Genomic DNA, 23,922 nt, shown 5'->3' with positions numbered 1-23,922 from the left:
CTACCCACTCCAGTATTCTTGGGCTTCCTTGGTGGCTCAGCTGGTAAAGAATCCTCCTGCGATGCAGAAGACCTGGGTTCGATCCTTGGTTGGGAAGATCCCCAGAGAAGGGAAAGGCTACCCACTCCAGTATTCTGGCCCAGAGAATTTGATAGACTGTATAGTCCATGGGGTCGCAAAGAGTCGGACACAACTGAGCGACTTTCACTTTCACTTATTCTCTCTGTCTCCCTACCTCCACCATCTCTTTGTTACAGAGCGGAATACTTCCTTGTTTGAAAAGTTTAAAGGCCCTGCTCTCCTGGCCCTTCCCATCTTGCCTCTGAATTCGGGTTGTTTGCTGCACACTGTCTCCAGGAGCTGATCTAGGTGCTGAGAATAGCACTGACTTAACCCTGTCATGGAGCTACCCCGGTGACTTAGTGATTAAGAACCCACCTGCCAATGCAGGAGATATGGGTTGGATCCCCGGGTCAGAAAGATCCCCTGGAGGAGGAGATGGCAATCCACTGCAGTATTCTTGCCTGGGAAATCCAATGGACAGAGGAGCCTGGCGGGTTACAGTTCATGCAGTTGCAAGGAGTTGGACTTGACTTAGTGACTCAACAACAGCAACACCCTGACATGTATCTGGGTCTTTGCACATGTTTTCCTTTCTGCCTCAGTTGCCCTTTACCTGGGAGGGGGGTGGCAGGCAGCCCATCCATGAAGACTTGGTTTAGATGCCTCTGAGTTCTCAAAGCCTGCCCCATATTGTGTGGACGTGTCTTGCAGTGATTTGTTTGCACATCTGGTCTCCTCTCTAGACTGGAGGCTCCCAGAAGCCTGGATCCCTGTCTGATCCACTTTAAAAAATTTTATTTTAATTAAATATTGAATAGGTGTTTATACAGAATATAAGAATACTTATAAAATATGTATAAGATGTAAAGAATAGCAATACAATGAGCACCTATGGACCCACCTTCCATTTGTGAGTTACAATCCAGTCATACCATTAACACCTATCACACAGCCTGGAGCTATCATTCCAGGGGTCAGTGAATGTTTGTGAATGATTGAATGCTCGAATGAGCAAGTGACTTGAGTGTGGTTTTCTCTGTGAATCACATTGCAGTGCTTCCCACCCCTCTACAGCCTCACTGTGCTCACCCAGAGGCAATGTGGAACGTGTGGCAATACGAAATGTGTTTTAGGACTTGGACTGGTGGCCTTTTTTTTTTTTGACCACACTATGGGCATGTGGGATCTTAGTTCCGCAACCAGAGATCGAACCCATGCTGCTTGCAGTGGAATCACAGTCTTAACCACTGAGCTGCCAGAAAAGTCTGAACTGGTGGCCTTGGTATTGGAGTCATAGTACCACCACTTACAGGTCATAATGGCTTTGCAATCCTTAACTTCTACATGTGGCAGTTTTCTTATCTGTAATATAGGCAAATTGCATCCTACCGCATGGATTTGCTGTGAGGCTTAGAGGAGTTAACATGTGACAGGTGCCTGGCACATGGTGGTGTTCAGGGTGAAGGCGCGGTTGGCATGAGCACTTCTGTGGTCAGTGGAGTGTTCTGTGTGGTGGGACTGGGGGTATACAGCAAGTGGCCGGAGAGGGCTCAAGGTATCATTTCTGCCATTCTGCCCTGCATGAGGCCAAATCCAGGGCAGGCCAAGTGCACATCCATCATGAGCCGTGTTTCCTCAGCTCAGACACATTTAGGGGCCATGTTTTACTGTTCTGAGTCGTGATATGAGTTTAGTCCATCCACCCAGGAGACATGTATGAGCATCCAGTGAGTACTGGGCTCTAGGGCACAGCTGTGGAGGAAGCCCAGAGGTCGTGCTGGCACAGCGCCGGCAGGCTGCTGCTGGGACCACAGAGCGTGCACAGAGGCAGCATGTCCAGCAGGGATGAGTCGGAAGGCCTCAGTGCCATGGAGCAGAGACACCGGAGGGACGGAAGCTGCATTTTTTGTAGATTTTTTTTTTATATGGACAAGTTTTAAAGTCTTTATTGAATTTGTTAGGGCCTCCCTGGTAGCTCAGTTGGTAAAGAATCCACCTGCAATGCAGGAGATCCCAGTTTGATTCCTGGGTCGAAAAGATCCCCTGGAGAAGGGAAAGGCTACCCACTCCAGTGTTCTTGGGCTTCCCTGGTGGCTCAGAAGGTAAAGAATGGGCTTGAATTTGTTACAATATTGCTTTTGTTTTATATTTTGGTTTTTTGGCCTCCCCCACCAGGGATGGAACCCACACCCCTGGCACTGGAAGGTGAAGTCTTAACCCCTGGATGGCCAGGGAAATCCGGAAGCTGCATTTTTAATAGGTTGGTCCACAAAAATGTCCCCAAACGATGCCACCAGAGCCCAGACTCTCCCTGCATCAGCTCTCCTTCTGCCAGTCCCGCTCCTGTCTCTGGGTGTTTGTATCTACATGTGCTCTCTTGAGTCTGCATGCAGGCACCAGCAGGTGCCAATATCCAGAGACAGGAGCGGGCCTGGCGGAAGGGGAGCAGACCCAGGGCGAGAGAGAGAGTAGGAGGCTGGAGGGAAAGGGCCCAAACCTTGCAGGATCTCATGGGCTGTTATAAAGCCCTTGGCTCTTTCTGTGGGAGGGAAAGGAGGGTTTAAGCAGACAAGGGAAGCGGTTTGATTCATGTGTATAAAGGATTATCCCAGCTGCTGCACAGAGAAGACCGTAGATGGGCAGGAGAGGGCAGCCCAGCTTGTGCAAAACTGGAAAACAGAGGGTACTGTGACTTCTACCAGGTGGAGTGAGGAGGCAGTGGGGCTTCCAGACACTGAAGCACACGATTTACTGACCGATAAGGCCTGAGAGGAGAAGAGTCAGAGTCTCCAAGGGGAAGACAGGGAGGAGCACATGTGTGGGACAATCAGGGACTCAGCTTGGGCACGTCACGTTCGAGGTGTCTGTAAGACATCTCGGTGAAGACATGGGGTCGGCAGTGAGAGGAGGGGGGAGTTCAGGGGAGGGGTCTGGGCCAGACACACATTTGTAGCTGCCAGTGGGGAGTAGGAGATAAAGCCTTGATCTTCAGGGAGCTGTGGAAGCCTCGTGTGCACAAAGGTTGAGTCCCTGCGATGTAGGAAGTGGGATTCTGGGCTTGGGAGACGAGGAAGCACCTGCACAAGATCTCAGAACAGTGTGACCAGGAGGGAGGAGGCTGCTTGGCAGAGGGTGGTGTTCCTGGAGGAAGCTGAGGGTTTCTCTCAGGAAAGAGGGAGGGCCCAGCGCTGTCAGGTCAGGGGATGATCAGGTGAGAGGAGGAACCTAGAGGCGACTTTTGGATTTGATGCTGTGGAGGTCACCGGTACCTATGACCTGAGAGACTTCTGTGGAAGGATGGGCGAAGCCAGGTGGCCTGTTTGAGAGGAAGGGAGGAGTGGGGCTGGAGGCCGTGAGTGGAGGCCTCTCTTTCAAGGAGTTTTGCTGTAAGAGTGGCAGAGAGATGAGGCAGTCGTTGAAAGGGAAAGTGGGCCAAGTTTCTTTTTTCTTTTTCAAGATGGGAGAAGCATCTTTGTATGGGCATTGAAGTCATCTGAATAGAGAGGTAAACAAGGACGATGAAGGAAAGGGGAGAATTTATGAAGGCGAGAAGTGGGCCTTGGGAGCAGGAGTCCGGCAAACACAGGGACAGTCATTGAGAGGCCTTAGTTGTACAAATTCCCCTCCAGCCGCTCCCACTTTCCCAGCAAGATGGTGTACAGGCTGTCAGTGAGGAGAGGGAGGCGGCTGGTGGCCTGGAGATCAAGGAGGAGGTGTGAGGAGTTGTCCAGGAGACCAGAGAGTCAAGGGTTCACAGGTGTGTATCGTGATTGCCGGGTGTCAGCTGCAGCTACCGTGTGGTGTGTGGACTCACACCAAGCCTGTGTGCTGGGGGTGCTGGCCTTGCCACGCAGGCTCTGCTGGGTGCAGAGGGCATTTCTTGTTTGTTCATTGTCACCACAGCGGAGTTGAAAGTTAACCTGAATTTGGATCCCCGATTGTCACATACAGTGTCCCCAGAAAGACTACATTGTGACGCAACATTGAATTAAAAAGTCACTGTGTCACACACCATGTAAAACACACACAGTAGAAATTGCTTACTTTCTCAGAAGAAACCACGGACCTTGCCCAGCCTGGAAACAGGGTTCTGGTTCCTTCGCATGTTATAAAAGGCTCTCCATAGCTTCTGATGAGCTCTCAGGGGCTGCTCTTTAAATTCCAGCCCCAAGTAATTTAAGTAAGAAATGAAATGATGAATTTAACCAAGTGGGATTATTTCTTTACGATACCTAGAAATTAGTCTACTGAAAGGCCCTGGACTCCTTTGGGCCTAGAGATGGCTGCAGCCACCACCAACCACCACATTGCACTGATCCTCACAGCTGCTGGCAAAGGTGACTTCCAGAGGGCTAGACTCAGGCTCTGGTCATGCGGAGTGTCCAGTCTGTGAGGCTGGATGGATGGGTGTGTGCTGTGTTGGCTGATGGACAGTTAACAGTGTCCTTTTTCTTTTTCCTGGAAGAGTCTTTATTAGACCAAGGGTGTGTCTCCTCCCTGGCAGTTCCTTGGAAGGGAGGAAGGACCACAGAGTGTCTTCGGGTGGGTCTCCCGGCGGGCTCTGCGTCTCCCTTCTAAAATGGCTTTTCCTGAGACAGCCTACCAGTGGGCTCCTGAATCTTTTTGGCAAGCAGATGGCGTTCGCATAAGGGCTGCAGACTTAGAGTCTCCTCCTGTTAGTCAGACCCTACAAGGACGAGGAGCACTGGAGCTGAAGGGGCCAGGCCAGGATGCCTCACAGGCGGCTGTGGCCGGGCCTCCGCAGTGACTTTCAGCCAGGCTGCCCTGTTGCCTGGGTGCCAGCATCCACCCAAATGAATACACACTGAAGCAAGTATAAAATGTCACAGAAGCAGTGTGAAGCTTTGCCTTTGGCTTTTTGTACGTGGCTTTCTTCAAACTGGAAAACTGGGCGGGGGGTCAAACAAGAAGGAATGTGGGGTGTTGAGTTCAGCCTCATGGTTTGCCTTCTACTCAGCTCTGTTGGCTCTGCTGCGGCCAGGCCATGTCAGATGGAGGTGGGGGTCAGGCACATTGAACTCCCCTCAATGGTTCCTCAAGGCCTGGATCCTAGAGCTCTGGCCCTGTCCTATCTTACAGTAGCAGAAAAGTAACAAACACATCACCCATCTTGATGGACTTGGTCTGGCATTAGACCTGCTGGAAGACCACCAGAAGAGAAGGAAGGCTCCATTGTTGCTGCTGGAGGTGACATTAGCTGGGCCTTTGAGGGCCTCCCCTGCTTACCTCCAGCGATATTGGCCTCTGAAGCAGACAAGCCAGAATGTAACAGACCTGCCAGAGCAGTTGATCTAAACTAGCTGCATGTTGCGGAGAAGGCAATGGCACCCCACTCCAGTACTCTTGCTTGGAAAATCCCATGGACGGAGGAGCCTGATGGGCTGCAGTCCATGGGGTCGCTGGGAGTCGGACCCGACTGAGCGACTTCTCTTTCACTTTTCACTTTCATGCATTGGAGAAGGAAATGGCCACCCACTCCAGTGTTCTTGGCCTGGAGAATCCCAGGGATGGGGGAGCCTGGTGGGCTGCCATCTATGGGGTCACACAGAGTCGGACACGACTGAAGCGACTTAGCAGCAGCAGCAGCTGCATGTTGAAATCACCTAGGGAGGAAAAGAAATACTAATGCCAGGGTTCTGCCCTCACAGATATTGATGTAACTTGTCTGGTGTGCAGTCTAAGAGTCAGAAATGTTAAAATCAGTCTAGGTGTTACTCATATATAGTTTAGAACCTTGGTTCTCAAAGTGTGGTCTGCAGACCATAGTAAAGGCACCACCTTAGATATCGTAAAAATGCAGACTATACCGCAGACCTACTGAATCAGACTCTGCATTTCAGGGGTTGTAAAAGGGGACATTCCCAAGCCGAGCACATGGCCTGGTGCTGACGGCTCAGGTGGGGACACATGTCAGGGCTCAGCATGGGGCACGGTTAGCACTGGGCCGGTGGAGGGCTGTGCTAATGGCACCGGCTGGCAGAGGGGGGTGGTGAGGGCACCTTGCAGTCACCTGGTTGGTGGAGACCTCTGCAGGCGACTTCTCTAACCTTGTCATTTTCAATGTCATTTCAGTGTTCCCCGGAGACTGGACCCCAAGGAGCCTCTGGGTAGCCAGAGAGCAGCTTCCCCAACCCCGAAGCAGCCTTCTGCTACCACTCCTGGCCGCGAGAGCCCCCGGGAGACGAGGGCGCAGGGCCCTGCAGGCCAGGAGGCTGACAGCCCCCGCAGGACGCTGCAGGTAGACAGCAGGACGCAGAGATCAGGGCGGTCCCCCTCTGTGTCACCAGACAGAGGCAGCACCCCCACATCACCCTACTCCGTCCCCCAGATCGCCCCCCTTCCCAGCAGCACGCTGTGTCCCATATGTAAGACCTCGGACCTCACGTCGACCCCCAGCCAGCCAAACTTCAACACCTGCACCCAGTGTCACAACAAGGTCTGCAACCAGTGTGGGTTCAACCCCAACCCTCACCTCACCCAGGTAATCACCTCTGCGCCGGCTTCCCCCCACCCCACCTGCCTTCCCAGGCCTCCCCTGGTTCCCTTTCCCACCCACTCTCTTCCTGGTTGTTTCCCTTGGCCGCCAGCCTCTGCGTCTTCCCAGGGCTGCATTTCTGGCTCCCAGGTGTGGAAGCAGAGAGCAAATACTGGCCCCAGATCTCCAGAGGGGCTGATTACTGTGCCTCCTGAAAGCTTCGGCTCAGACCTGTGTAGAAGGTGCTGTCCTATCTGCTTTAAGTCCGACCTGGAAAAATGCCCTAGGGAAGCCAAAGAGAGACTTACGAACAGCTTTTCCCATGGGTGCGCACTTGGAAAGGGTCATGAAGAGCCTCAGGGCCTGAAGAAAGGCAAATCTCCCTGACCCCCGGCCAGCTTCCCTCCCTGACTGTGGGGCCTGGAGAGGGGAGCAGGTGTTAAGGGAGGTAGGAGACTGGGCTTCGGAAAGAGCCTCCTCTGTGTTCCCATTCCAGCTAGCTGGGGCCTGAGGGGGAGGAGCAGCTCCCCTTCCCGGGGGAGGAGCCAGGATTCACATGGTGACAGTGTCCTACCCGCAGCACGAGGCCACTGGAAGGCCATTTCCATGAGATTGGCCCCCTTTCTGCCCTAGAGGACCCAGGGTCCCCGGCCCCACCTTGGCTGTGTCAGGATGCTTTGAATTGCTGCGGAGTGCTCAGCCAAGCCCAGGAGCCTCTCTTAGGTGCCCTGGAGGCCAGGTTCTCCAGTATTCTGGCTGGGCTGGGGCCCATGCCTCTGAAACGAGTGAGTCCCTCTCTCCCCTCTGTGGTAACCCCCGGAAGTCTCCGGTTGTTCCCCCAGAGCTCTGCTCTTGGGCTGGTTGGAGCGTGGTGACTGCATGGCCGTGGCCGCAGCTGGGATTAGCAGCAGCAGGAGCTGCTTGGACCACATGGGTGGGGGAGGGCTGAGTGAGAATCGTTCACAGGCCAGGGTCTATTTGTGACATGAGGTGCTGTGGGTGTGGGACGTGTGGTTTGCGAGAGGTAAGTGTGAGATTCCGAGGAAGGAGATGACTCAGTGCGTTTGGAGTCGCTCCTGGAGTGTGGGGGCTTCCTGCGGAGGCGTGCACACTCGTGATTATTACATCTGTGATTAGAAATGGCCCGTCCCTGCGCTGATCAGTTAGGTAAGTGTTTCTCCATAGTATCTAGAGCACTATGATGAAGGCCAGGGAAACTCACCTGTGTTCCTGCCGCCGAGAAGTCAGAAGCACCCAGCCTCACAGGGGCAGAGGGGTTTGGCAGGCAGGGATGAGAAGCCACTGTGGAAATTCCCGCCTCCTTGTGCTGGCCCTGCCCCCCTGGGATCCAGCCTCCCGCTCATAGAGCCCCAGGACCTGAATGACACTGGGTTGGGTGGGCGGAGATCAAGCGAGAGCCACACATTGCAGCACCAGTTTCCTGGTGGGCCTCCCAGTCTTTCCCCACACTGAAGACCTTCGGTGAGCAGGGAGGGAAGCTAGCCTTGGGCTGCGCCTGGAAAAACAGCAGAGTGGGAGGACCTGGCTACACTCATCTGCCTCGTTGTGCTAGGAGGAGCCGAGGCTCAGGGCCAGGAGGAAAGGGGCCCCCAACTTACCACAGAGGACGAGCAGGCCTCCAGGCCAGGTCCTTCAAGGCACGTACAGGCAGGAGCTCCAAGACGGGGCTGTCACTGGCTGCCTTCCCCAGACCTGCTTTCACGGAATGTTAGGGGCTGCGGTTATGGCATCCAGTTTGGGAAATGCTGACCATTCTCCAGATGCTCACCTGATAGAGTCCGAACGTTTCTCACCAGCCCCAGGAGACCCTCCCAGTGAGGATGCACTGACCAGGAGCCCAGAGGTGTTCATGTGTAAGCCTATCCAGTGCCCAGTGATGGGGACAAAACAGGAAGGCTGTTCTCGCCCTGGATGTGGGTTCTTACACAAGCTCCTTAACCTCCCGAACGTCGCATTTCTCTCCAGGAGAAGCAGGGGGTGGATGCCAGCCTCAGTGGCTTTGCCGATGCCCCAACCTGCCTCTCTGCTCTTCAGTGACTCAGCATTCAGGCCTGCCACCCCTTTCTCCTCCAGGACAGAGACACCTGTTCTGATAGCTGGGCGAAGCAGACAGGTGTGGCCGTGGGCCAGCAAGTAGCGGGGAATGGTGAGGTCGGGGTGGGAATCACTCCTGGAGAGGATGAGCCATGCCCTGTCTGTCATCTGGGGCCTCCTTGCCCCGCTCGGGGCTGCCCCAGCAGCACATCCTGGCTTGGAACTCCTCCAGAGGAGTCTGTCCTCACCCTAGGAATAGCACCACAGGAATGAGTGCCGTGCGGAGGCAGGGTTGACTGCACGCCTGCGCTTCTCACTCAGATCAGCAGAATCCTCCTGGAGCACCACCCAAAATGAGGCAGCAGCCTGCACCCAGGGGTGCCGACCCTCTGCCCCTTTGGGTGCAGCAGGGTTGCCACCTCCTCCCCAGTCTTCCAGGTCCAGGAGCCCGTGTACCTTCCACCTTCCTTGCTCTAGTCGGAATTACTCAGAAGCCCCCTCTATGAAAACTAGAGAAACATGATCACGGTCTTTCTTCACCTGTTCCAAGGTCTGGACTTTGTCGAGACCAAGCTACTGTGCCATCACCCCACCCCCAACCCCTGGCAAACCTTGGGCTTAGGCACGTGCCTAGGGTGGGTGGTGTGGAAAAGGGAGGGAGAGATGCAGTGGCCACAAGCCTCTTCCTCTCCTGCCTGCATCCCACTCTTTCCGGCAGCAAGGGCTGGGCCACCAGATGGCCCGGGGGTGGTGCTGTGAGTGCAGCCCGGATCCCTCTGCCGCAGCCTCCAGCCTTGCCCCCTTCCCTCCGCTCCCTCCTGGTCGCCTTACTACTCGCCCAGGCCGTGAGGAAAGAGGAGCATGTGTTAGAAGGATATGGATCAGCGCTGGGCTGAGGAGCGGCTAAGGTGTCTACCTCTCTTCCTGGGCCCAGCCCTCCCCTTTCCACCTCCAAACAGAGGGGATGTGAAAGGACCTCTAGGTGGCCTTTGTCCCTTCTGGGCGGTTTGCTTGGCAATAGCCACTTTGACCCAAACAATCTCTGAGTCAGTGGGGAAAGGCCCTGAAGCCTCAGCCAGCCCTGGGCAGCTAGTCCTACCAGCCCCTGTTCCCAGGAGCTAGGCCTCTTGGCCGTCTTGCTTAGATCCCTGCGAGGTAAAGGCTAGAGTCACTGGGGGCAGATGGATGAGGCTGCTGTGCAGGAGAGGGGGTTTTTCACTGCTGCAACCATCAGGCATGGCATACCTGACTTTAGCTATGAGAGGGGGCTGTAAAATTATCTGAGAATGAATATATAGTGCAGAGAAGATAGGCCTGAGAGGGAGGGGGCCATCTGGGGTAGGACGGGGGGAGTTGAGGGCTCTTCGGAGGTGGGGAAGGACCAGCAAGGGATAAATTCTCTCCCTTTCATGGAGCTTCAGTGAGGCCTTCCAACCCCAAGCAGCAATTGGGTTCAGCCTCCACTACCCAAATCCTGGCCTCAGATGCTAGGCAGGTTCCGAGGGCCTTTCCCAGGGTCCTGACCCGATGACATTGGCATGGATCTCCTCTGTGGGCCAGGCCTGGCTGAACAGGCTCTGGATCAATGTTCCCTGCCCTGTGAGACTCTGTGGTGCCCACCACTAGGCCTGAGGTCAACCAGTTGGCAGGTGAAGCAGGTTAGTGGCAGACTTGGGACAGTTGGATGCTGGATGAGGCAGGTGGCATGTCCGATGCCGTGGGCAGTGTGAGGGCACAGGTCCCCCCCTGTCCCTGGCCCACAGTGGGCTACATGCCCCCAGTCATGGCCTGGGCCGGGACTCAGCCCGGAAGAGCGTGGCATCATACTGGCCAGCGGGGCCTTCCCAGAAACCTCTGTACTTGGCACCAGCAGGGAGGGCTCATTTATAACCTGCTTCTGTGATGTTTCAGCTTGTACCAAAATGGAAAAAAGCGTAAATGCAGTATCAGGCATGATGTCAGTGCAGCGATCCGACACACTGCCTGCCTGCTCTCCCTGGGAGGGCTGGGCTCCGAGGCAAGCCGCTGCTCTCCGCAGGAAGGCGGTCCACGTGACGTTTGCCGCCCTCCTTCCTCCCTGCTGGTGGCTATGTCGAAGGGGATGCTGCGGGAGCACCCATTACTGCTGGGGGCCCAGAGCTTCCCGGCAGCCCTGGAGGTGACAGCGCGGCAGGCCCTGCCCTGGGCAGCCTTCTTTGGGGCCAAATAACCACATGCAAGGCTGGATTTTACCCTCTGGGGCTAAGACGCAGGGTGGCAGGTGCAGCGCCACCAGCGTCCCTGTGGGAAAGAGAAACTCCTCCCAAAAGGTGTCCCCACTTCCCTTCCTGCCCAGGATCCCCACGGAGGGAGAGGCCATGCAGACGTGCGGTTCCCAGAGCCCCCAGCCTCCGGCTCCTGGAGGGTGGCATCACCTCCGTCACCCTGCTGGGCACTGAACAGCGCGAGGAAGGGGGCAGCTGCACAGGCTCTCCAGGGGAGGGCGTCCCTTCAGAGCCCACGGGGCTTGCTGTGCTCACCCTAAGCCGGCTCGTGCAGCGCAGGCACTGCCTCCAGACTGGAAGCCACTTTCCTGGAGCTTCTGCTTCCCCGCCTCTCGACCAGCACACCGCCCTGAGCCTCCCCACCCCCACTGCTGCTCAGGCCCCCACTGGGTGGGGTGCAGGGGCCTCTGCGCCTCTGAGATGGCAGGATGGGCCCCTCGCTGGCAAGAAGGATTAGCCACTGCCTGGCAGAGCTATCTACCTCCTAGCTGGAGCCCTGGGAGGTCCCCTTAGCTCCACCTCTGAGTCTTGGGACAGGAGGTCTGTGACTGGCACATCTCCCAGCCGAATGCCAGGTTAGGCTTATGGAGATCTCTGATAACAAGGCTCTAAAACAGGTCCCCTGTCACATTGGTGGAAGGCCTGCCTTCTGATTCTAGTGGGCAGTCAGCTAGGAGGGTACCCAGGAGCCATAGACATGGTCCGGCCAAGGAAGACTCTCACTGTAGTTGGTCCCAGAGTCTGGGGACCTGCCCCAGGCCTGGTCATGGATCCATAGCCTAGGTGGGCTGGTGATGCACAGCCATCTCCCTGCCCAACCAGTGGGCCACCCCCATGTCCCTAACGTGGGATAAGGACCTTGGAGTAGGGAGGAAGAGGCTGGGGATGACCCCCTCCCAACAGGCTCCCGGGGTCCATGGGGGAGCCAGAGAGGGGAGTCTTATGGATTCAGAGATTTCCCCAGGCAGCATCCTGCCCAGGAGGCCTGTGTGCTGGTCCTCTCAGCCCAGGCCTGGGCCTGGGAGGGCTTGGGGGAGGGCACAGTGCCGGCTCCTCGCCGTCTGGAAGATGCTGGATAGAAATAGCTGCGCCCATCTGGGAGATGACTCACTGAGGGGCGTTTTAGCCGTTTCTTGGCGAGGTTCTATTTTAGGTGAGACGCCTGTGACAGCCTGGGTGCGGGGGGCTAGATAAGGGAAGCTTCTGGTGGTAAGTCAGGAGTTTTAGCACAAGCCCTTGTTGACCCCTTGTTGATCCGGGACCCAAAACAGGGTCTCCCTGAAGTCTCAGAATCAAAGGGTCTCACCTCCCAGATTCCTCTTCTCTGGAAGTCCCACCTCAGGGTGTGCTGCAGAGACAGGACCTTGGGTGTGAGCCGTGTACTCACCTTAGGAACTGGGCCAGGGCCTTGGCACCCCGCTCAGGAGGGTGATCATCTCCTGGGGTCTCTTTGAGGGTTAGCCCAAACAGCTCGCCTCTGGGAGCTCCTACTTTGGATAAAAGTGAACCCTGTCACCCCTGCCACATACAACTTTTTTTTTTTTTCCCTCCTCACTCAGTCCGGGGGGTATCACCAACATGGTGGCTCCTGAGGGGGTGGCAACCGGGGCCCCACGGTCTTGGGCAGGGCCCGCGCAGGCAGCAGATCCTGGGCTCAGAGCCATACGACTTCTTTAAAGGAGGCTTAGGGCTGAGTCCCAAAGACACATATTGTCTTCTCTGTGGCTTTCTCTGTCCAAAAGGATACAGAGCTGCCTTGGGTCTTCAAAGTGCCTAGGTGCATTCACAGTTCCCGGCTTGGGGCGGGGCAGTTCACAGCCCAGTGCTATAGCATCTGATCTTATGGTTTCCAGAGCTGGGCTTGGTCTTTGAGTTTCTCCAGGGTAGCTTCTAGACCTCTGACTTGACTTGCATGAGGCTCAGTGGCCTGCGAAAGGGGTAGACATGTGAAAGGCACTGGGCTCCAGGCTGCAGCTCAGAAGCTGAGCAGGGCTGGCAGGGCCAGTCTCCCCAGCAGCCCCACTTCCTAGCTGGGTAACCGCAAGAGCCAGAGGCTAAATCATATTAGACCTTGGTTTTTCTCTATTGTGAAGACAAAATGAAAGAATGCCTGCAAACATGCCCTGCATGATGCAGGGCACCATGGGGTACTCACCAAAGTGCATGCTTCTCCCCTGTCTCAGATGCTACTCTTGGTTTCATGGCAAGACAGCTAAGCCCAGGCTCCCAAACCCCAAGTCAGCCACAGTGGTGGCCATACAGCCCTGTGACCTCAAGGCAGAGAGCAGGGCCAGAGGTAGCTACTGAGGATGGGCAGAAGGGCTTTCTGCCCCACGGACCAGACTGGACCTTTCCCTGGCAACTAGGCTACTGTGGTGCTTTCAAAGACTCTCGTTGCAATGATGGATGAGCAGACTTGTCCTCTGCCTTGGCTCAGGTTGAGAAGGAGGAACTCCTACACCGTGGGATGGTGAATCTCCAGTCTCATGGCTGTAACTTTGTAAGAGCCATGCCCCTATTAATAGGTTATCAGGCTTCATCCCCCAGCAAGACTCTGTGGAGTAAGCCCAGGCACTGTGCACTGTTCCTGGACCACCTCAGTAAGAGCTCATGGGCAGGGCAAGGAGACACCCAAAGGAATAAAATAGCATAAGCTTTGGGAAAGAACAAGTACCATGAAGACAAACTGGGTGGTTAGCTACAGAGTGCTTTTCGTATGGCCAGGAAGGGCCCTGATGGGGAAGTGATCCTGGCTAAGACATGTGCAGATAGCTGGCTCCAGGGCTGAGGAAAGAGTGAGTGAAAGGCCTGGTTATGAAAGAGAGCTCAAAGGATCACTTGGTAGAAGAGGAGGCCAACGTGCCCGAGGTGAGAGGGCAGGAAAGGGGGACAGAGAAAGGCGTATGCTGGAGTAGATCGGGGGCCTCCCAGATCACAGTAAAGAGTTCCCATGGTAAGTAAGGGGGGAGTCCCCTAGAAGGCTTTGAGCCTGTAAGTGACATGCTCTGATTTATATTTGGATTTTGAAAGGAAGATAATATTGGCTCGTGTAACTGGGAGTCTGAGGGTAGATTTAAGGCAGAGCTGAATCCAGGGAATTAAATGAAGCCATGGGGTCTTCTTGTTTCTCCTGTCTTGGCTCCATTTCTGACTGTCTCTTAACTTCATTCTTAGCGCCTCTCTGCACGCTGGGCAAGAAGGCTCCTGCCCACTCCACCGCTACATCCTTTTGATGAGTGACCCTGTCTCCTAGTGTTCATTCACCCTGAAACATGGAAGAGCTCTGATTGGCCCTGTTTGCAAGGTCATGTGCCCATCCCTGCAAGCCTGGCTGAAACCAGTGATTGGCCCAACCCAAATGTGAGCCCCTCTCCTTAGGAAGGAGTTAGTGACAGAGAGAAATGACGCATCCTTCATGTGAACAGACACATGCCTTGTTTAGTCTGGAGGCACAAATTATCCCATTTTCTTTAAAAAAAAAATTGTCTTAAGAAAGCAAAAGATTTTTTCATTCGGCTTACGTCACTCACGTCACATCACTTTGCCCTCATTTATTTCGCTCTCAAGATGTTTCATTTATATCTTTTCTCCTCAGCAAGACACTGAGCTCCTCGAGGATAGGGATCATGGTTTCTTTTTGTTTTCTTTTCCTCCCTTTCCCACCTACTACTCTTCACTTCTTTATTCATCTTGCAAGTTTTTATTGGCTGCCTGTTGCATACCAGGCACTTGTTCTAGGGCCATGCAGTCTGTCCTGATACATGCTTTAAAAGATCACTCTGTCGCCCTATGGAAGTGACCTGAAGGGGGCAGCAGGGGAAAGAGAGTGAGCAGTTGGAGGCTATTCTTAGGTGGCTCTAGTGGTAAAGAATCCGCCTGCCAATGCAGGAGACACAGGAGACGCAGGTTCGATTCCCGGGTCGAAAAGATCGTTTGGAGAAGGAAATGGCAACCCATTCCACTATTCTTGCCTGGAGAATCCCATGGATAGAGGAACCTGGCGGGCTACAGTCCATGGGGTCGTAAAGAATCAGACACGCCTGAAGTGACTTAGCATGCACAACGTGGGGTCATCCAACCAGGAGGATGGGAGTGTGGGTTGTTGAGGTGGGATGTGGAGATGCATGATGTACCCAGGTACAGCCAGTGGGTGTGGGGCAGGCAGTGGGTTGGCAGTTTGGGGCTGGGGAGTGTGTGACTGCCTCTATTCATATCCATGCACCTGGCAGCTCCTAGAGGGCAGGGTGGTGCCATCTGCCCCTCAGCCAGCCTCCTGGCAGCCCAGAAACACCTGCACCGGGCTTGGTGTTCCTGCCTGTGCTAGGAGCTGGCCCTGGCTGCAGGGGGCTGCAATGACGTGGACCATGGGCGCTCCAGTCCTGACAGTCCTGGTGACCCTGCTGCTTCCTCCTCAGGTGAAGGAGTGGCTGTGTCTGAACTGCCAGATGCAGAGGGCTCTGGGGATGGACATGACCACGGCGCCTCGCTCCAAGAGCCAGCAGCAGCTACACTCCCCGGGTCTGTCTCCTGCCCACTCCCCAGCCAAACAGCCCCTGGGGAAACCGGAGCAAGAGAGAGCTCGGGGCCCAGGGGGACCACAGCCTGGCCCCCGCCAGGCCGAGACAGCCAGGGCCACCTCAGTGCCGGGGCCTGCCCCAGCCGCTGCCCCTCCGGAGGTGGGGAGGGTGTCTCCCCAGCCCTCTCTCCCCATCAAGCCTTCCACAGCTGAGCCCAGGCCCCCGCCAGGAGAGTCTCTGGCCAAGAGTGCCACTGCAGCGCCCTCCGGGCCTGGTGCTGCTGAGCCGACCCAGGAGGGCCTCACTGGGAAGCTCTTTGGCCTTGGTGCATCGCTGCTGACCCAGGCGAGCACCCTCATGTCTGCGCAGCCTGAAGCGGACTCCCAGGGCCAGCCTGCCCCCAGCAAGGGGCCCCCCAAGATCATCTTCAGCGATGCCAGCAAGGAGGCTGGCCCAAGACCCCCAGGCTCAGGGCCTGGGCCCGGGCCCGCATCTGGAGCCAAAACTGAGCCTGGATCAGGGCCCAGAGCCCAGGCGAGAACTGGGGGAACCACCAGCCCAAAGCATGGCAGAACAGAACACCAGGCAGCATCGAAGGCTGCTGCCAAGCCAAAGACCACGCCGAAGGAAAGGGCCACCTGCCCACTGTGCCAAGCTGAGCTCAACGTGGGCAGCAAGGGCCCCGCCAACTATAACACCTGCACCACCTGCAAACTCCAGGTGTGCAACCTGTGTGGCTTCAACCCGACGCCCCACCTGGTGGAGGTAAGAGCTGGACCAAGCAGGTTCCCTTGGGCCTTGGTGAGGGCCGAGCCTGGGGTGATGGAGGGCATCAGTCAGAAAGGGCAGCAGAAAGCTGACTGGAGCAGTCACGGGGCTGACCCTATAGCTGCAGCAGGGCTCTGCTCCCTTATCTGGTCCTGGCCCCAGCCTTTCCTTCCACTCCGAGAGTTAACTGGTGCAGTGAATGGAGTCCTGGTGCCCACTGCCTCTAACCAGCTGACCAGTGCCTGAGGCTGGTCCCAAAGGTAACCAGGCTTAGGAGGCTTTGCGCTGGCCTCCCCATTCCCAGCTATCATGGGCATGGCCCTGATGGAAGATTCCAATCACCCCTGTGCATGCAAGAAGGGCCTGAAGTCCCACCTTGCCCACCATCTGTGATCCTCACAGGGGTTGAAGGGCAGTTAGGCAGTGGGCTGTGCCCCCATGCCCAGGGCTGGGCAGAAGGCTTCCTCACAGCAGGGCAGCCCATCCAGGCAATATCCTCCCTTCATTCCCTCTTCTGAGGTCATGGGTGTTAATGTCTACTTGTCAATGACATAGCCTTTGGTCCACAAATTATTCTTGGCAGGGCCTGGCTGTCCATGGAGCTATTCGTGGAGATGCTCAGAGATGCTCTTTTTACCCAGAGGGAAGTCTGAGGAAGTGCTGGGGTTGGGGCCTATCTCTCTGCAGTCCCTCTTCCACTGGAGGGCTCTGGCTCTGTGCAGAGTGGGGTGAAAGTGGGCAGGAGGCATGGTATTCTCGTGAAGCTTGGAGCCCATCCTGGGAGGCTCCGAAGGTGCCCCATGAAGCTACCCTGGCAGCGCAGGGTGAGCCTGGGCTGGGAGGCTGCTCCAGCTCCTCCCCTCACCCCACTCTGCCCCACCTGGTTCATCCATGTGAACCCCACTTTTGCTGCCTTGCACATAGCTGGGTGTGTCCCCTTCTGAGAGTGCCCTTGGGGTCTATGATTGGCTCATCTGGGCCGGTAGATGTGTCCCTAGCTGTGTCACATCAGGAGATGTCAAGCCCCCTTCAGCACACAGCAGTCACCTGAGTCTTGGGGCCCCTGGGCTGAGCCATGTGTTAACTGATGGCAGGCAGCAGAGTGTGGCGCCATGACTACCGCTGGCCCAGAGACAACAGAGGCGTGTGTGTGGTGGTGGAATGGGCTTGTGGCACCTAGTTCTGACTTGTCTAGGGTCAGGCCTCCGTGGGAGTAACTTTGGCCACGAGAGGCCATGTTTTCCAACATGCAGGGAGGGGCGGCTTGAGCAAAACAGGTGACCTCTTCATGGATGCCCATGTGGCCCTCCAGGCTGTCACTGCCACTGCCCCAAGCCCTAGGTCTGGTGGCTCACTGGAGGGTGGCTGGCCTGGCAGCCCAGAGAGGTGAGGGGACACCAAGGAGCCACCGCAGAGCAGAGGCGCTCTAGTCAGAGCCAGGCACACATGCACGGCTGGGCGGGGGGCCTGAGACGAGCCCCTCTGGCCTGCTGTGCTGCCCAGCTCAGAGGACCTTGTCCCCGGGAGACCTCCTGGCCCACATTTCCTCATTAAGCAGGCTGTGCAGAGGGGAAGGCAGAACTGTCTCTGGCCAGGAGGATAAAGTTCCTGACAGTGCCTTTCAGCGGCCTCTGGGCCAGGCCAGAGGAAGTGCTGATTCTGCCCAAACAGAAGAGTCTCAGTCACATGCTGACTCGGGGTGAGCGGTCTGGATTCTGAGCTCAGCCTCTCGTGAAAGGTTGGCTTGTCATCTTCCTGGACTCTGGAGCTTCTGCCCCTTGGTGGTCATGGCCTCTGCCCCCATCGTCCATGTCCTGCTGTCTCCATGTCCTGCCCCACCGTCTCCTCCTGGGCCAGGGCCACCCTTGCCTCCACAGGATCTGTGGGTTCCATGGGCTTGATGGCAAAGCTGCTGGGCGTTCTGGTCCTGTGCTCCTGACAGTAGTCTGGAGGTTGCCCAGCTTCTCTGACTCATTTCTCCTCAGGGCTCTGCTGCTTAAAGCTGCTATCCCCAGAGGGCCCAGGGCTGCTCCTGGGGAAGTGTGGATGGGCAGCCATCATGCCACTTCCATGGTTCCCACCATGAGACCATGCCACCGTCATCCATCAGAGGTGCCAGCTGGCAGCCTGGGACATCCTCAGCTCCCTGTCTCCCTGAGCATCCTCCATGACCTAAGCCCTGTGGCTCTGCCTTCTCGCTGGCTAGACTCCAGCCTCATCTCTCCGTCCCGGTAGCCACGGCCCTACTTCAGTCCTTTGTCCTCTCTCCCTGCAGACAGTGATCAGTGCTGTCTCATGGCTCTGCTTGCTTTCTGTCTTACCAGGGGCTGATGACAAGGGACTGTGCTTGGTGTGTCCCCCTCCCCCGCCTTTCCCACCAGCACTGTTGCCTGTCCTTGGTGAGACTCTTAACCAGGCCCCGGGCCATCTCTGGTGTTGTCTCAGCAAATGGCCACTTGGCTCTTGGAGCAGTTTTGTGTTTCCCTGTGTGTTCTTGGTAAGAGACTCTTGGTTTCTCAGCAGGTGGCCCAGACACATCCCTCCCTGGGAGGGAGGTGGCAGGAGGAGGTGGAGAAGAGAGCCTTCTCCAGGACCAAGGGTTAGGTCTGCCTTAGCAGTCTCTCCCCATCAAGCTGCCTCTATGCACAATGTGAAACAGAGGGACCCCTGTCAGCATGCGTGCTGGGTAACTGGTGGGGACGGACAAACACCCTCCAGGCCTCTTAGACCTGCTGTGGCTCCAGCCACCTGTCTGGGCTGCCAGAGTGGGGACCATCCCCAACATCTCTGAGCCATAAAAACCTTTCCCCCTTCTTTCTCCAGAGGGGATCCAGAGCACACCATGGAGGAGGCACTGGAAAGCTAGATCCCTCTTCCCTTTGAAACCTCCTCCAAAAACTAACCACAGTGGCACTTAGTGAGTCATTTCATAATTAAGAGTTGTTGATTCCAATTTTTTTTTTTACCTATTTATCTTTTTGAAGGATAATAGTACCCTCTGGCTTAATTTTTAATTGGCTTTCGGTTCAAAATAGAGTTTGTGAAGAAATTAGTGCAATTGGAATAGTTACAGTAATGCCACCAGTTTCTTATTTTGTTATAATTGCCAAAATAGCAGCCATGGCCTTGAGAAGTCAAGCCTCCCCCCGGCAGAGGGCCTGGCGCCTGTGATGTGTGGGAAGGCGCTGGGGGCAGGGGCTGCCTCTGCTGTACCCCTGCCTCAGTCTGCCTCTGGGGATAGATCTCAGGGAGCCTCGTTTTCTCCACACGGAATGGGAGCCTCAACGCTCTCTCTTAGGTTTCTGTGAGAACCAGTGAAATGCCACACCTCAGAATCTTGTGCAAGGTCCAGCACACAGGCTGCCCTTCAGCCAGGAGGTTGGAACCAGAGTGTCCGAAAAGGAAGTCTCTGCAGGGACAAGAAGTCCCTACCAGCCCTGACTGCCTGGGTGTGAATTGAGCCCGTGGTCAGCACAAGCCCCTCGTTTCATCAGGTTCAGCCCCCGGGAACAAACACATTTGTTGTTGCAGCATGAGCAGAGGGCAGCCCAACTGTGAAGGCACACCCTGGGGCTCTCAGCGGAGATTCCTCTTATTGGAGGCGGAGGCCACAGTCAGGAGAGGAACAGCAGCCCAGTGATGGCCATGCCTGTGGCCCAGGGTGCCAGTCTTGGGCTTTTATTTTTTTAACCTCTGGGCATCCTTGTCTCAGGAATTCTCATCCGCTGTCCCTGGTCTGGCAGTAGGACTGGGGATATGTTGGGCTAGGCAGCCAGCCCAGTGTCGCTGTAACCAGGTGGACACCTCAGCCAGCAATACATGCAGAGACTATGTCCAGCGGGGTCATTCAGGCACAGTGTGGGGAGGAGGCCCAGCTGCCAGGGCAGCCGCGCTGGGCTCTCTTGGCCCACAAGGCACAGCAGCTAGTGATTCTGGAAGGCAGGAAGTCTCACATGCCTGCCGGGGGGCCCCCACCAACTCTCTGACAATTCATGTCCCCTGCCTCGCCCTGAACTCACCTAGCTCCATCCGAAGGGAAGTGCACGAGATGGTGATTGCCCTTGGGGGCTGCTACCTTCCTGCCCCGAGAGAGGCACTGGACAGAGGGAGGCAAAGCCGACATGGTCATCAGAGCCTCCCATTGTCCATCTGCAGGTCCCACATCATCCCCAGCTCACTTGCCAAAGGGGGTAGGAAACGAGCAAGCAAGCAGCTCCTCAAAGCTGGGGCTGGGTGATGGAGAGTATGACAGAGAACACGCAAGGGAATGAATGAATGAGGGGTAAACCCTAAATGGGGAGAGGGAATAAATGAACAGGGAATGAAGGGGTGGGGGTGGAGTGGGGGCAAGTGAGGGGCAGAAATGCAAGCAGCACAGACAGAGGGGTCAGGGCCACAGCTCCCAGCTGCCTTCCCACCCCCAGGCACGGCCTGCCTCCCACCCCATCCTCACCCTCCAGAAGACTTGGGCCTTGGCCAGGTCTCCCCCTGGCTCTCCCTCTAATGGTCTGAATGCCCTATACCCTTCTCCCCCCACCCCCAAGGGGCTGGGGAAGGGCCTCCAGCTGCCAGGTAAGGTGTTTATTTTTAGCTCTTCCCTCACATGCCTCCGCCTCCTCCCCGGCTGCCTGCTTTAGCAGAGCCAGGAGCAAGAGGGCCAACTGGGCACTCCTTCTGCAGCCTGGCTGCCTCTGAGAGGAGTAAGTGTGGGAAGGAACAAGGCCCCAGGGAGCCTGTGACCACAGTTGACACGCTCTGCTGAGGGCTGGGCCTCTGGGCTCAGGTAAGCAGGCTGCTGCAGGGGCTGACTCTGAGCTCTTGGCATGAGGTCTGTCGCCTCCATCCCCGCCACCCTTCCAAGGTGGCCTTGCTTCATTCGGACTGTTCCTTCTGTGGCTGGGTCTGCCGGCCAGAGGTGGAGGTCAGAGGTTTGCCAAACCACCAAGGTGAGCGAGGCAGATGACCAAGCTTCGAGAGGCCTATCCTGAATAGCCATATACATGGGCCCAAGGGAGAGCCAGGGCAATGTTACCTTGGGCCAGCCCCCTATCCAGGCCCAGATCCTCACTCCATCGTGCTGATCCTGGGGCTAGGGAAGGGACTGTTTGCTCATTTCTAGAACTTCCTCTGGGTCTCTGCCGACATCCCTCCCATTTCTCTAGGGTCTTTTTGCCACCTCACAGTCCTCTCCAACACGGAGGGATTCCCAAGGTGACCCAAGGTGATGCTGGCTCAGCCCACCCAGCAGTCTCCTTAGGCACCAAGTGAGCCCATGGCCTAGCCAGGGGCCAGCACCCATGACCTTGTAGGAGTTTGTATGAGGGACACACAGAGCATCCGATAAGGTCCCAGGAAGTCAGCAGTGGTGCTGGAACCAGGCCCTGCAAGGAGCAGGGTGAGGACATGTGGGACCTCTGAAGGGTTCCCCTCCATTGCTGAGCCCCTCTGTTCAGGACCTAGGTATGGAATTCAGCCTCCAGGCAGAGTTGGAGCTCTAGTCTCAGGGAAGCAGTCTCAAGGCCCTGAGTCCCAAGCCTGTGGAGCAGACCTATCCTTCAGTCAACACCCAGGCCCTGCCACCTGCCTGGCCTGGCCTCCCGTCAGGGCCCAGGGCAGAACCATTGATACAGCACCCACCATGGTGGCCTGCAGGTGCCAGGCCAAGGGCAGACATCTTGGAGGTACCATACTTCCAGGGTTCTGTTGGGTGGACTCAGGGATGTCATAGGCCCAGGGGTGGTATGTGAGGTAAGGGTGCTAAAGATTCTGGCCCTCTGGGCTGGTGAGGGCTGAAGGCTTTCTCATGGCCCTGTCCCTGGCTCTCTGACCTTGTGGTTCTGTGTCCTTTGGTTCCTCTGACACCCCATCCTGATGATCAAGCTGCTGGCAGGAGCCCAAGAGTCTGGGCACCCTCATGTGTAAGAGCAGGATAGTAGAGGTGCCAAGGCTCTGCACCCTGGGGCGAGAACAGGCACTGGGGTGCCTGTTACTCTCATTCCCCACCCAAGTCCCGCCAAGGAGGAGCTCTGACTCTGGAGAAGGCCCCTGGAAGACATCCCCTGCCCGCCACTGAGCTGCTACAGAAATCACCTGCTCAAGAGGTGCTTAGACCCTTCCCTGTGCAGATGGTGGCACCTGGGGGGGTTTGACTTGGCTGCTGGGGTTCTGGAAACTTCACCATTGATGTCCATGTCATACTCGGAACGACCCCTTTGGGCTCTGGCTTCCATGAAGACCGTGTACCAGCCCATGCGTTCGTTATAGCCACGGCTGTGTCTCCGGCCCCCAGCACTGAGACTGACACAAAGGGAGTAGTCTTGAAAGTGAGGGGCTGATGGTAGAGGAGGATCCCAGCCCGGCCCTCAGAGCCGGCAGACAGTCCCTGTCAGAAGAGCCCAGAGTCCGGGGAGCAGGAGGAGGCTTTTGCATAGGGGTCTTTATTGGTCTAAGACAAGGTGACTCGGGTTGAGGTGTGAGCAAAGGGGATTGCTCGGCCCCACCCTCAACTGCCAAGCAAGACTTCCCCTAGACAGCCTCCCCTGGCCCCGAGAGCCGGTCCCCTCCCAGCACAGCACGCACTTGGAAATGGAGAAGGATGGTGTCTGAAGCCTGAGAATTAGGAGGCTGCGGAGGGGCAGTGCATCTGGGAGGTGCTCCCAGCCTGATGCCCTTCCTGAAAGGGCACGCTCACCTGGGGGACTCTGCTCTGCTCCCAGGGCTGTTCACACCCTGGGGAGAGGCCCCAGCCCCCCTCGTCCCTACACTCTGTGCTGCTTTTGTAGCCTTCTCTCTCGTACAGGTCCTCCTTTTCAGCCTAGTGGAAAGCTCCCTGTGGGGTAAGGAAGGGACCCTTCCTTGAGGTTTGTCTTTTGAACTCTGTACACGAGCATCTAAAGGCCCTCTGTCATTTGGGACCAACAGACCCATCCGTCTTTGGCTCCTCATGTCTGTAGTGTCATGCTCTGGGAGACTTTCTCCTCCTTGTGTTTGTAGAAATAGTCACAGAAGTCATCTTTAAGTACTCCAGTGTCTTTGTGATTTTCATCAAAACCCTCCTCTCTCGTTTCCTTACAGAAAACCGAGTGGCTCTGTCTGAACTGCCAAACAAAGCGGCTTCTGGAGGGCAGCCTGGGAGAGCCGACGCCCCTGCCGCTGCCTGCCTCACAGCAACCCCCCGTGGGGGCCCCTCACCGAACAGCTGGAACAGCCCCTCCAAAGCAGAAAGGGCCACAGGGGCTCGGCCAGCCATCAGGCCCCCCACCTGCCAAGGCCACCCCCCTGCCCACCAAGGCCACCCCCCTGCTCTCCAAGGCCAGTCCCCAGGCCAAGCCCGCCAGGACTTCCGAACCCAGCAGGACCCCGAGCAGCGCCCAGGAAAAGAAGACAGGAGTTTCAGCTAAAGCCGAGCCTGTGCCGAAGCCCCCTCCAGAGACCACCCTGCCCCCTGGGACTCCTAAGGCAAAGGCTGGGGTTCGGAGGACCGAACCCAGCACCCCCACCGCCAAGGCTGTTCCAGAAGCCCCCAAGGGTGGGGAGACGGAGGTCAGTCATCCTTCCCAGGGATCCTGGCTTTCAGGCAGGGGAGTGTAGAGAAGGGTTTAGCTCCCCGCGGGACTGGGGTGTGGACCTGGGACGGCCCTTTGGGCCTCAGAGGACAGCAGAGCCGCCTTGCTGAGGCATGGTGGGCCTGGAGCCTCTGGGTTCTAGGCTGATCCTGTGTTTGACACCTTTTTAGATGCTTTGTTGCATCTTTGCTACC

At 56.6% G+C, this 23,922-nt stretch overlaps 1 protein-coding gene across 1 annotated transcript in view; it reads left to right on the top strand.

Moving 5' to 3' along the window:
• The window catches only part of BSN (bassoon presynaptic cytomatrix protein), a 79,024-nt gene that overhangs the window by 34,321 nt on the left and 20,781 nt on the right, over positions 1–23,922 (top strand). The window contains 3 exon segments of the mRNA XM_070456075.1: positions 6,157–6,565; positions 15,294–16,160; positions 23,238–23,705. Of these exon segments, the coding sequence (XP_070312176.1) occupies positions 6,157–6,565; positions 15,294–16,160; positions 23,238–23,705 (1,744 nt within the window).

This window comes from Odocoileus virginianus, chromosome 26 (assembly GCF_023699985.2).
Source record: "Odocoileus virginianus isolate 20LAN1187 ecotype Illinois chromosome 26, Ovbor_1.2, whole genome shotgun sequence".
In the NCBI taxonomy this organism is placed as follows: Eukaryota; Metazoa; Chordata; class Mammalia; order Artiodactyla; family Cervidae; genus Odocoileus; species Odocoileus virginianus.
Note: the sequence above shows the minus strand (reverse complement) of the source record. Positions and strands in the feature narration are given on the sequence as shown.